The 14,456-nt window shown below is 35.0% G+C and overlaps 1 protein-coding gene across 2 annotated transcripts in view; it reads left to right on the top strand.

Moving 5' to 3' along the window:
* DEUP1 (deuterosome assembly protein 1) overlaps positions 1-14,456 on the top strand; it is an 82,653-nt gene that overhangs the window by 49,933 nt on the left and 18,264 nt on the right. For both annotated transcript variants that reach the window (XM_045557138.1, XM_045557139.1), the window contains exon 12: positions 9,817-10,013. In XM_045557138.1, coding sequence (XP_045413094.1) covers positions 9,817-10,013 — 197 coding nt within the window. The remainder of the gene's footprint in view (positions 1-9,816; positions 10,014-14,456) is intronic.

Below are 14,456 nucleotides of genomic sequence, written 5' to 3'. Positions count from 1 at the left end.
GAACATTTGAATTTCTAGTTTTCTCCCTTGTTCTTTCTTGGATTCATCTCACTTCTGATCATTTCCCCAAACATGACAAACATGCTAGTTCCTTGCTTTTGCTCTTGCTATTGCCTCTGAAGTCCCACATCCTGCATGGCCAATTCAAGCGTCAACCTTCCCCTCAACGAAGCCACCTTTGAAACCCTAGTTAGAATGAGTTCTTCCATCCACACATGGTTTGTGTTTTGGTCTGAACTGTTTTGTAGCTTGTCACTTTCCCAGTGGATGAGAAGCAGGGGACCATGTCTTATTAATGTTTGTTTCACCAGCACCTCACAACATCAGGTATAGAGTAAGTGTTCAGTGAATGTTGGTTGATTAACACATTAACTGTTTGTGAGTTGTATTTAACTCACACTATTTTTGAGCCCATGGCCACGTGAAGCAGAGTAACTCACATGTCTCTTTACCTTGGGAGCCGCATGATGTACAAGCAACTCACACTCCCATGCTGCAGCATACAAATTATGTGATGGGTGGCCCCTTGGGCAAAACCCTGCTGTTGGTTCATGAAAATCTTACTTGTTAAATTTCTTAATGTTACAATTAATAGTGACAATTTAATCACATATAACTCACGAACAGAAAACAATAAAAAATAAACTAGAAAGAATCATTTTGTTTTTGAAGTTTTATTCTATTTTTGTAATAAAACACCATGGCCCCAAGGGAAAACATTTTTTTCTAGTGTAGCAGCCAATGTGTGCAATTTTAACAGGTTTCCCCCCTTAATGAAGTCAATGTGCTTCTCATTTCAATTGTTTGATGTACACGGTTGATTTCTACATAAGAATTTTTATTTATTTTATTTATTGAACTAATGAAATATCCTTGTTACTTGTTTATCATTTATTTGCTCTGGGAGGAAATTCTAAAATAATTTTCCACCATTTGGGGAATAGAGAAGATAAGAGATGAGTATGACAATGCTTAACCAGGCCTCAGTTTCTTCAGCTATAAAATGAAGGAGCTGAGTTAGGCACAGTCCCTTCTTAAGCTATGATACTATGTTTCTGTGATATTATGTAGTTGTTGTTATAATGGTCCATATTTTTGCATCAAAAGAGTAGACACATTCTGGAAGCATTCTCTCTTCTTTGGGTATGGTTATGGATCCCGTGACTGGAGTATAGATGGATGAAAAGTAAGGAGTATATGATTTCCCTGTTACATAAAAAAATCTGTGCCACCTAAGACATTTTATTTCTAAATGCTGGACACCCAAAAAGTAAATCAGATCCTGCCTCCATGAGTGTCTTGTTTTTGCTCACAAAATGGTATTTGTGGGGTTTTTTTTGTTTCAACCCGAATATTTTTAGGTGTATTAATATATTGTGAGTCATCAGAGTCCCCACTGAGCCTACTGCATTCTGGCTCCTATAGGCTTTTATCTTTGTTCATTTATTTGTTTGTTTGTTTGTTTTTGTTTTTTGTTTGTTTATTTGTTTTGAGAATAGAACACACGGCTGTATAAAGAAGCTAATTATCCACACCCCTCGCCCCAATCCCAGTTTGGACTCCAGAGATATCCAGTGCTAACAAACTAGGGTTTATTGTAGCATTTTATAATTTTTTCCTTGCTGTGCACACACAGGGAGTGGATGGGTTGAGTGTTCTTTTATAGAAATAAATGTATGACATATACATTATTCCCAAACTGCCTTTTGACTATATATCATGGGTATCTCTACAAGTCACTACACCCTTTAATTTTCCTAATTTCTTAGAAAAAGTAAATACTAATGTACAATATACATAATTTTTAATAAATTGAATAACTCACATACTGGTATTTTTAGTTCAGTCTTTATTGTTGCTTTCTTCACCCCTCCTCCTTCCTGTAATTCTCCATCCACGTCATACCCCATCCATAAGATAATACATGTTAACTACTCGGGATGTATCATTTTGTACTTTTTCATATATTTGTAGTCATATAGTACCTATTTTGGTATTTTACCATTTTTTAAAAATTGGATCATATTATACATACTTCTCTGTGTCTTGCTTTTTGTTCACTGAACAATATCCCTTGGAATCTTTCCAAATCAACTGGTTTCATTCCACTTCATTCTTTATAATGGCTTAGTAATATTCCGTGGTATGTATCAAAATTTATTAAACTATTTATTCATAATTATTTCAACCATAATTTACTCAAATTTGTTTCCAGATTTTTGCCCACATGAACAATACTGTAAGGAAAATCCTTATATACGTATCTTAGAATACTTTCCTAGCAGTGGAATTGCTGCTGATTCAAGGGATATGTGTTTTAATTTTAATAGCTACTGTCAAATCATATTTCTATTATCTCTGTATGAGAATACCTTTTTTCTTTTTTCTTTCATTCTTACCAGCAATAGGTGTTATTGATTTTTAAAATTTTTGTCAGTCTCATGGTTACAATTTTTCAATTTAATTTGCATTTCATTGACTACAGGTGAGCACAATTTTGTATATTTATTGGCAATGTATACTAATATGAATTAGGTATATCCTTTCCTCATTTTTGTGTTGGATTATTTGTCTTTTTCTTGTCAATTTATATCAACACTTTTTAAATTTTGTGGTTTGTAACTTTTTTAATGACATAAATTTGCCATTCAAAAAGTTTTAAACTTTTATTTGTCAAACATGTATATCTCTTTGTTTATAGCTTCTGAGTTTCCTTCCTTGAATAAAGGTTCTCCCAACTTCTAGACACATATATAGCCTCATAGATTTTTTCAAAGATTTTTATATTTTTCATCCATTTGAATGGTAATTTTCCATGTGATATAAAATAGGAACCAAACTGAAATTTTTATATGAACATTAAGCTTGATTTATCCATTTTCTCCTGATAACTTCCTGTTGGATTCTATTTGGAATTGAAAAGGTTTATATATTAACTTTGAATGATTTTGCATTTTTATTATAGTAAATTTTTCCATCCAAGAATATGACACAGCTTTCTGTTTCTTCATATTTTATGTTTTTCAATAAGATATGATTTTCTTTGTATAGGTTCTGTGCTTTTCTTTGAAAATTTATTGCCAGGTATTTTATAACTTTTGTCACCATCATGAATGGAATTATTTTCCTTTTTCCATGTGTAGGAACTTGTTGATATAGAAAAAATCCAAAGTATTTTATTAATTCTAGTAGGTTTTTTTACTAGAGGTTTCTTAGGGTTTTTTGAGACAATCATGTCAACAAAAATAGTTTTATCTCTTCTATTGTTCATATCAGTTTTTTGGTCATATATCATTTGCTAAAATCTCCAAGAAAATATTAAATTATAATAATGATTCTCTGGCAAATTTGCTAGTTTCAGATTTTAAATGATACGGTTTTAGAACTTTGCTGTTTAATGTAGTATTTATTCTTCATTTATGGGCTTTATTATATCTTTCTATTCCTATTTTACTTAGAGTTGTTATTAAGAATTTCTGCTGTTTTTTATCAGATGCCCTTTCAACATATATGACATCATGTAGGTTTTGTCCTTTAATTTGTTGATGTGTAATAGACTATGGTTAACAGTTTCCTGCTATTGATCCACCTTTGAATTCTTGGAATAAACTTTTTTAGTCATTGCATTAGTTTGGTAGGGATGCCATAACAAAGTACCAAAACCTGGGTGGTCTGAAACAACAGAAATTGATTGTCTCATTGTTCTGAAGGCTTGAAATCCAATATCAAGGTGTTTGCAGGACTATGCTCCCTCTGAACCCCGTAGGGGAGGATGCTGCCTTGCCTCTTCCTAGCTTCTAATGGTTTGCCCACAATCTTTGGCATTCCTTTGCCTATAGATACATCAATACACTCTTTTGTCTTCATATGGCATTCTCTCTGTATCTCTGTCTTCACATGGGCATTTTTATACGGTTCTCACATTATCTTCTCTCCATGAGTGTCTGTTTCTATGTCCAAATTCCCCCTTTTTTATAGGACACCAATTATATTGGATTAGGGCCCACCCTGGTGACCTCATTTTAACTCAGTTACCTGATAGGATGGCCTGACTAATAAACTATCTAACAGAGAAAAATAAACTATCTAACCAAAAAAAAGAGGAATAAATTCACAGCACATAATTGTCCCTTTAAAGGGAAAAATCACAGCACAACAGTTTCCTTGTTTAATTAATCACCTACAAAGTTTGTTTTCATAGCCTTGAAAAGCCCTGAACAGACAAGGGTGTGAGCTCTCCAATCCAGCTCTTGCCAGACCATATTTCAAGGATTCTGATAAGCCCGTCTCACAGAGAAGAGGAAAAAACAGACACAGTGGCTTCACAGCTGCCTTTCTATCAGCTGACAGCAATCATTCTTTTTTTCTCTTTTACTACCCATAAAAATCCTAAACCCCTTACCCTCTCTGGCGACACTTCTTTCTTTTGTGTTGTGCCCTTCCCCCTTTGGGGAGAAAAATAAACTTTCTTTCTTTAAAACCATTCTAATCTTTGTGTTGAGAATGCTGTCTCATCCCGTGCGATGAGTCCCCACCCTAAAATTTGGTGTCCTGTACGGGGAGTCATTTCTCTACCTCTGTATGGATATTCATTTTTGTACCTCCATATAGGGAGGTCACTTCTCTAGCTCTGTATGGGAACTCACTTTTCTGCATCTGTCTCAAGACTGCTTCCTCCTCTGCTGTACAGCTCCCAGGACAGCCTTCTCGGTACCCTCATTCAAACTTTGGTAAGTCTCTAGGGCTTTGGAAATGGTCACATACTATAAAAACAGTCAGCAGCTTCATAGTTATGGAGGATCCTGGCTCCGTGTCTGCCACTCTCAGAAAGGTGCCTTGGAGGGATGCCTTGTAATCACCTCCTCCCATACTTTGCCCAGACCCAGGGACACCTGGCTTTGGAGAAACTCCTCTAAGTTTCAGTCTGGACCACGACTCAGGGATGCCCACTTTCTGGCCAACACCCTACATTTTGTTCTGGGTCTGACTCAGAACTTGGGAATGCCCGATGTCTGATCAGCACCCCAGTGGTTGTCTAGTGGGGGGGATGCCCCACTCAGACCGTCAGTGTTTCGATGTATGGCCATTCCTAAAGTCTTTCCACGTTTTCTTTCTCCTAGTTGCCATGAGCAACGTTCAGTCGACCCCACCTAAAGACTTCCATTCAGATGTCTCCTTAAGAATTTGAAAACTTTGGGACTTATCTGACCTCTGTCCCAAACATTCAGTCTTCTATTACAATACAGCCTGGCCACAATATAAATTAAATGACCAGGAGATTTGGCCCAAGAATGGATCTCTTAATCATAACACCATTCTACAACTAGACCTTTTATTGTCACTGGCTCAGCAAGGGGTCTGAAATTCTCTACGTTCAGGCTTTTGTAAACTTGCTAGACGTCCTGATCTTTGCTCTGCCTACTGCATATAGCTTCTTACCCCTGCATCTCTCCCACTGTCTTCACTTTCCAAATGATGTTTCTCTTTTGGCTCCCCCTGTTTCCCCTCCTCCTCCTTCTCTGTCTCCACCACTCTCATCTGCCCATGTGTGCTCTTGCTGGCTGTTCCCAAACCCTCCCCACCTGTACACCAGCTCCCTCTTCAGGAGGTTGCTGGGTTGGAAAATATAAATTACTCAGAGCCAAAATGAAAATCCAGCCTTTTTTCTTTCATGACTGTTTGAAGCCATTTGCCTCTTTACTAACTTAGATCCTGATACGAGGGAGGGACAAATTATCTTAGCAATGCACTTCATCTCCCAGTCAGCCCCCGATATTTTGCATGAAGTCCAAAAACTTAAAAAGGGGCCTCAAACTCCACAAGTGGACCTTTTAAACCTGGCCTTCAAGGTCTTTAATAACTGGGATGAGGAGAGGAGAGAGTGAAAGAAGGAATGGGATTGACAGCAGGCCCTGAGAGTAAAAAGAAGTTTTCCAAATGGTGGCTACCACTACTCCAGGGACAGAGTTACCCTGGAGGCCCAGACAGAAAGGCACCAGGACCACACTCTTCTCCAGGAATTAAGGCCTGCTTCTTCTACAGCCAACTCTGGGTCACTGGAGTAAAAAGTGCCCAGGAAGCGGACTCTAAAATTTTGAAAGAAACAGGAGCTGAGTAGCAGGCCTATAAAAAGACCCATCAGAAAAACGGAGGTAGGTTTAATTAATGCGTATTTCCACATGATACCCAGCTAGTGGGGGATATGTTCCTGAAATCACTAGAAAAGTATTTAAGAAAAACATGAAATGAGAGCCCCCAAAAAGTTTGTTGTCAAGGAAAATGGAATATGTACTTAAATATAAAACGTGTAAATACATTTGTGTAATTCTTTTGGGTCCTGCTCACAACACTTATTTAATTTTAGTACATTTGTCAAATTATGGGGTTTTAAAAAATCATTACTATCATTCTTAATTACTTTAAACCAACACTGGACCAAAAATAGTCACAGGTGAAATCTAATTTTATAGAAAAAGCTTAAATAAAATTTTAATTGAGAGCAGACCATAAAGAATTATATATTTTGCCTGGTAGATGTCTTATTGGGAGTCAAATCTTGAATCTTATCCACAACTTTTTTTAACCAGATCTGCCCATATGAATTTTTTCCTCATTCAGGGCAAAATTTCATAAGACTCTGCCGCCTATATATTTATTGCAAATCTACTGTAATTTTAGAATAAGCATTTCTCCCTCTTTTAAAGCAAAAAAACTATGGATTGCTCTTTTATCTGCATTTGTGTCTCTCAAAAAATAAATGTTGAGTAATCCTAAAGTCAAGGGCCTAATAAGCAAAGAAATACCTTCATGGCCTTCTTTTTTCAAAGAGCACCTTGATCAATAGACTTAGAAACCCTTCCTATACTGTTTAGTGGAAAAGTTTGCCCTCCTAGAGCATTTCCTTCCATTCAAAAGTGAGACCCTGTTATGTATTTTCTAAACTTCCATAATGCATTAGGCAGCAAACAGAAAATGTAGTAAGCGGACTTGGCCTCTGATGCAAAACATGAAATAAGTAAACATTTTTAATATGTGTATATTTCTACATGTATCTATCAGCATTGATACTAATATGATAGTATATTAATAATTTTCAAGGTGAAATTAGTCAAAAATTTTAGAGTATTTAGGATGATTTTACTGGGTGCCAGCCCATATGAATGGCACTTAAAACTTTAAATTTAGGAACTTCAGAAAGAAAATCCTAAGCTATAATCATTTATAGTCTTACAGATTTTGAACCATAGATATTTGGAGCTTCAAAAATGATATTTTACTCAAGTTATGCTTTTTGTGCAAAAATATTACCTTTCTGAACACAGAGAACTGTTGTTTAATCAGCAGCTACACAACTCATGGATAATCAAATTAGAGAACTAAAAAAACTGTGCAAAGTCATTTAAAGCCGTTTTCATGAGTGTTTATTGTGAGATTATTTTTTAAAACTTTGTGAAAAGAAAAGTTTAGACACTCCCTAGGAAACTTCTTACAGTAGGGTATTTAATTAAAACAGCCTCAGAAATCTTTATTCTTACTTAAATATCTTATTTGGGATTTAAACATGTTTCATATTCTATTCTGAAGACACACTAAAATTGAGTGGCCTCTATGAGATAGTAAAGCATTATAATGAAGCTATATTGCTCAAGACTGTGTGGTACTGGCACAATTTCAACTGTAAGATAAGTAGGACAGAATAGTCCAGAATCAGACACCAATCTATATGGATTTTAGTACATAATTTGTTGCATCATCCACGAGTGCGGAATTGATGTTTTAGTCAATATGTGATTGGAATAATTGCAATAATCGATTATTAATTTTTAGTCTCCTCTGTCATTTTATACAAAGTTAATCACAAAGAAACTAAAAAATTAAATGTAAAATAATGAAATTATAAAACAAATAGAGAATACAAGTTAATATTTATTAGCTTTTAGAATGAAAAAGGAAACTGAAATATAAAAGCAAGGAAGAAGTTACAAAGGAAAAAGACTGATAGATTTAACTAAATAAAAATAAAAAACAAAACTTTCTGGATAAAATACACCACACACTAAAATTAAAACTCAAAAATCACATGGAAAACTTACTTTCAACTAACTTAAGAAACAACAATTTAGGATTACTATACCTAATGTAAAAAAAAAAAAATTCTTTCAAATTAGTAAGAAAAACACAAACACCCTAATGGAAAAAATAACCTAAGGACACAAATAGACAATTGACAAAAGATGGAGTAAAAATTGCTAGAAAGTTATATATGAAAATATATTCAACTTCACTAATAATCAAATAAATAAAATTACTATTTTTATCTAACAGATTAGCAAATTACACAAAATGGTAATACTAAATGGTTGTGAGTGTAATAAGATAGGCCCTTTAATATGCTAGTGGTAGGAATTTATGAGATTGAGAATTTATGAGATTTATGGGGAAACAATTTTGGGTACACTTTTTATCAAAGTCCTCAAAAACATTCATACCATTTAACCCAATGGTCCCAGTCCTTGGAATCTATCTAAAGAAATATAGGCCAAGATTTATGTATAAGGAAATCAACAATGTTATTTATCATTTTGAAAACAAGCTAAATATTCAATAATAGAGGAATGGTTAAATGAATTTGTTTGTACCTCTACCAAGGCAGTCATTAAAAATCTTATTTTTGAAGAATATATAATGTTAAAGGAAAAAAATAGTCCCTAAAATTTTATTCATTTTATACATTACAATTTTGTAATTATAGGTATAATTCTGTAAGTATGCATATGTTTATATTTTACATTGATTATATTTCCTATTGATATTTATAGTCATGTACTGCATAATGATGTTTCAGTCAACAATGGACCACATATATGACGGTGGTCCCAAAAGATTATAATACCGTCCTTTTACTGTACCTTTTGTATGTTTAGATATGTTTAGAAACACAAATACTTACCATTGTGTTACAATTGCCCACAGTATCCAGTACAGTAATATGCTGGACAGGTTTGTAGCATAGGAGCAACAGGCTGGCTATTCCATACAGGCTCCGTGTATAGTAGGCTATACCGTATAGGTTTCTGTAGGTACACTCTGTGATCACACAGTGATGAACTTGCCCAACAGCACATTTGTCATAATGTATCCCATCATTAAATGATGCATGACTGCATATCTGTATATTGATTATAATTTTATAAGTATCCATGCATTATTATATTGATCTTTTATGTTGATTATATTGTATTTTCTATTGATAGAAAAAGAGACTAGAAAGATATAAATATAAATGTTAATAGCAGTTATCACTGAATATTGGTAGTATAGAATATTTATTTTGTTCTTAATAACTTATTTTCTATAACGACATATATAGTATTTTACATGCCCATATATTATTATATGCACATGTATTATTTTATTCAGAAAGAAATATTCTTTTAAAATTGAAATGTATATTATTTCTAATTCCATTATTAGTCAACACTAGAAGGTATATCCTATGCACACAAAAAAACTTTAAATTAGTTCTAGATACAGAGAGCAATAATGCACAGAGTAAATCTTTTCTGTACTGGAGCATGGGCAGTATTTATGCATTGTTTTTATTACAAATGTGTTCAGCGGCAGCTGTCTTTGAGGATCTGCTTGTTGTGAGGAGGTGAGGGAGCTAGAAGGATCATTTAGGAGGTGAGCAATAGTAGAGCCACCTCGCTTGGCTCAAATGAAAGGGCCTTTCCAACACTTGTGTCCAAACACACAGAAAATATGCATTACTTACAAGGGACAGTTTATTCAATGATAGTTTATTTTATTCTCTAGAGTATGGACTTCACTAACAGGGAACATTCCAGGCATACATCTATTAACAAACTGGAATATGAGAATGAAAGGCTCCGAAGTGATCTCGCAAAACTTCACGTCAATGGTCAATCAGCATGGACTAATCAAAACACCTATGAAGAAACAGGAAGCTATGCCTATCAAAGCCAAATGAAAATGGAAAAAAATGATGATAGGTATGTGGCTTCATTATATAAGGACATAAGTTTAAAAACATTTAATTGAAATTTATTTTTAAAGAATTCAAATTATAACTTTATACACTTTCTCTTCAGTTGTTTAAAATTTACTTTATAATGATAATGCAGTAGGCTAGACACATTGTTTTATAAGAAATTTCTGTGTTGTCAATGGCTTCCAAAACACAGTAGTGAAATGGGCAGAGTGTTATAATGGATTTTTGTTGTTGGTCACTTCAGACCATTCTTGGAAGCTGATATGGTATCCAGAATATACAGATAAGGAATCTTTACTTATTTTTGATGTCATGGGAACAGAAAAAACTAGCTTTTAATACATTAGGTATATTGTTCAAACAAAATAGAAATATAGGAAGATGTCACCTCTCACTTATCTTCAATAATAGATACATCTTCTACTCTATTTTTTTTTTTGCCTTTTTTTTTTTTTTTTTTATTTCAGCTCATCATGGGGGTACATAAGTTTAGGTAATATACATTGTCCATGTCCTGCCCATCCCCCCGAGTCAGAGTCCCAAGCGCGTCCATTCTCATTCTCCAGACAGTGCGCCTGGCACTCATCATGTAGTCATACCTCCATCCCCTCCCCCCCCCACCTCCCCAAGTCTGCACCTTCAAGCATGACCATTCCCCAGAGGGTGCACAACGCACTCGTCATGTAGGCATACACCCATCCCCTCCCCCCACCCCCCATCCCAGTCTGATATCCAATTGGTATCCTTCCCCGATGTACATTTAGGTGATGATCAAGGAAACCAGTTTTCCGGTGAGTACATGTGATGCTTGTTTTTCCATTCTTTGGATACTTCACTTAGTATAATGGGTTCCAGCTCTGTCCAGGAGAACCAAAGAGATGTCGTATCATCGTTATTTCTTATAGCTGAGTAGTACTCCATGGTATACATATACCACAGTTTACTAATCCATTCATGGATTGATGGGCACTTGGGTTGTTTCCACATCTTTGCGATTGTGAATTGTGCTGCTATAAACATTCGGGTACAGGTGTCTTTGTTAAAGAATGACTTTTGTTCTTCTGGGTATATGCCCAATAATGGGATTGCTGGATCAAATGGTAGGTCTACTTGAATCTGTTGAAGGTATCTCCATATTGCTTTCCATAGGGGTTGCACTAGTTTGCATTCCCACCAGCAGTGTATGAGTGTTCTTGTCTCTCCGCATCCACGCCAACATGTGTTGTTTTGGGATTTTTTGATAAAGGCCATTCTCACTGGAGTTAAGTGGTATCTCATTGTGGTTTTGATTTGCATTTCCCTGATGATTAGGGATGTTGAGCATTTTTTGATACGTTTTTTGGCTATTCTTATGTCTTCTTTTGAAAAATTTCTATTCATGTCCTTTGCCCATTTTTTGATAGGATTATTTGATTTTTTCTTGCTGATTTTCCTGAGTTCTAAATAGATTCTTGTTATCAGTCTTTTATCTGATGTGTAGTATGCGAAAATTTTTTCCCATTCTGTAGGCTGTCTGTTTATTTTCGTGACTGTTTCTTTGGCTGTGCAGAAGCTTTTTAATTTAATCAGGTCCCATTCGTTTATTTTTGTTGTTGCTGTGATTGCCTTAGGGGTTTTCTTCATAAATTCTTTGCCTAGACCAATGTCTGTGAGAGTCTTTCCTACATTTTCTTCTAGAATTCTAATCGTTTCCCATTTAAGGTTTAAATCTGTTATCCACCGTGATTTGATTTTTGTGAGAGGTGAAATCTGTGGGTCCTGTTTCAGTCTTCTACATGTGGCTATCCAGTTTTCCCAGCACCATTTATTGAATAGGGACTCTTGTCCCCAGAGTATGTTTTTGTCTATTTTGTCAAAGATTAGATGGTTATATGAGGATGGTTTTATATTTGGGTTTTCTGTTCTGTTCCACTGGTCTGTGTCCCTGCCCTTGTGCCAATACCAAGCAGTTTTAAGAACCACAGCTTTGTAGTATAGTTTGAAGTCTGGCAAATCAATACCTCCCATTTTGTTTTTATTGCTTAAGATTGCTTTTGCTATACGGGGTCTTCTCTGTTTCCATACAAAGTGTATAATTATTTTTTCTAAATCTGTGAAAAATGATGTTGGTAATTTAATAGGAATTGCATTGAATCTATAGATTACTTTGGGTAGTATAGACATTTTAACGATGTTAATTCTTCCAATCCATGAGCATGGTATGGATTTCCACTTATTTACGTGTTCTGCAATTTCCTTCCTTAGCGTTTCATAGTTCTCTTTATAGAGGTCCTTTACCTCTTTAGTTAAATATATTCCTAGATATTTTATTTTCTTTGTTGCTATTTTGAAAGGTATTGAGTCCTTAATTTGGTTCTCTGATTGAATGATATTGGCATATATGAATGCCTCTGATTTGTGTGTATTGACTTTGTAACCTGAGACATTACTGAATTCGTTAATTAATTCCAGGAGTCTCTTGGTTGAGTCCTTGGGGTTTTCCAGATACAACATCATGTCATCAGCGAAGAGTGAGAGTTTGATCTCTTCTGTCCCTATTTGGACACCTTTGATTCTGCTCTCTTGTCTGATAGCTCTTGCAAGGACTTCCAATACTATGTTGAAAAGTAATGGGGACAGTGGGCAGCCTTGTCTGGTTCCAGTTCTGAGTGGGAATGCTTTCAATTTTTCCCCATTCAGTATGATGTTGGCTGTGGGTTTGTCATATATGGCTTGTATTATTTTTAGGTAGGTCCCATTTATGCCTATGTTGTTAACTGTTTTTATCATAAAAGGGTGTTGAATTTTGTCAAATGCTTTTTCTGCATCTATTGAGAGGATCATATGGTCTTTATTTTTGCTTCTATTTATGTGGTTAATTACATTTATAGATTTTCGTATGTTGAACCACCCCTGCATCTCTGGGATGAAGCCTACTTGGTCGTGATGAATTATTTTTTTAATCAGCACTTGGATACGATTTGCTAGGATTTTATTGAGAATTTTTGCATCTACGTTCATGAGAGAAATTGGTCTGTAGTTTTCTTTTTTTGTTGCATCCTTTCCTGGTTTTGGTATCAATGTTATATTGGCTTGGTAGAATGTGTTGGGGAGAATTCCATCCTTCTCAATATTGAAGAATAGTTTATGTAGGATGGGCACCAGTTCATCTTTGTATGTATGGTAAAATTCAGGTGTGAACCCATCTGGACCAGGGCTTTTCTTTTTGGGAAGGTTTTTTATTGCTGTTTCAATTTCAGTTCTTGATATTGGTCTATTCAGGAATTCTATTTCTTCCTGATTGAGCTTGGGAAGGCTGTGTGTTTCTAAAAATTTGTCCATTTCCTCCTCATTTTCCAGTTTGTGTGCATAAAGATTTTTGTAATATTCATAGATAATGTCATGGATCTCTGTGGCTTCGGTTGTGATTTCTCCTTTTATGTTCCTGATGGAAGTTATTAAAGATTTTTCTTTTCTGCTCTTGGTTAGTCTAGCCAGTGGTGTGTCTATTTTATTTATCTTTTCAAAGAACCAACTTTTTGTTTTATTAATTTCCCTTATAGTATTTTTATTGTCTTTTTCATTTAATTCTGATTTGATCTTAACAATTTCTCGCCTTCTGCTGGGTTTGGGGTCAGTCTGTTCTTCTTTCTCCAGCTCTTTGAGTCTATTCATTAAGTTGTCTATTTGTAAGTTGTCTGTCTTTTTGAAATAGGCATTTATGGAAATGAATTTTCCTCTCAAGACTGCTTTAGCTGCATCCCATAGATTTTGATAAGTTGTGTCACCTTTGTCATTTAATTCAAAGAATGTTTTGATTTCTGACTTAATTTCTTCCTTTACAAAATTGTTATTCAGAAGAAGGTTGTTTAGCTTCCATGACTTTGAGTAGGAATGAGAGTTCCTGTTAGGGTTCATTATTACTTTTATTCCATTGTGATCTGAGAAGATGCAGGGTATGATTTCTTTTTTTTTAATTTTTTTAAGACTTGCTTTATGACCTAGGATATGGTCAATCTTAGAGAATGTTCCGTGAGCCGATGAGAAGAATGTATATTCAGTGGATTTCGGGTAGAATGTCCTGTAGATGTCAGTCAGGCCCATTTGTTCTAGCATTCTGTTTAAGTCTACTATGTCTTTGCTTATTTTCTGCTTGGAGGATCTGTCCTGTGCTGTCAGTGGGGTGTTAAAAGTCTCCAACTATTAAAGTGTTGTTGTCTATCATTTGGTTTAGATCGAGTAGGATTTGCTTTATGAATCTGGGTGAACCTAGATTGGGTGTATATATATTAAGTATGGTTATGTCTTCTTGTTGAATTGTGCCTTTCACCAGTATTAGTAACCGTCTTTGTCTTTTATTACTTTTGTTGGTTTAAAGACTAAGTTATTGGAAATTAAAACTGCCACACCAGCTTTGTTTTGGCTACCATTTGCTTGAAATATCAAGTTCCATCCTTTTATTTTC

Source organism: Lemur catta, chromosome 7 (genome assembly GCF_020740605.2).
Source record: "Lemur catta isolate mLemCat1 chromosome 7, mLemCat1.pri, whole genome shotgun sequence".
Classification (NCBI taxonomy): Eukaryota; Metazoa; Chordata; class Mammalia; order Primates; family Lemuridae; genus Lemur; species Lemur catta.
Note: the sequence above shows the minus strand (reverse complement) of the source record. Positions and strands in the feature narration are given on the sequence as shown.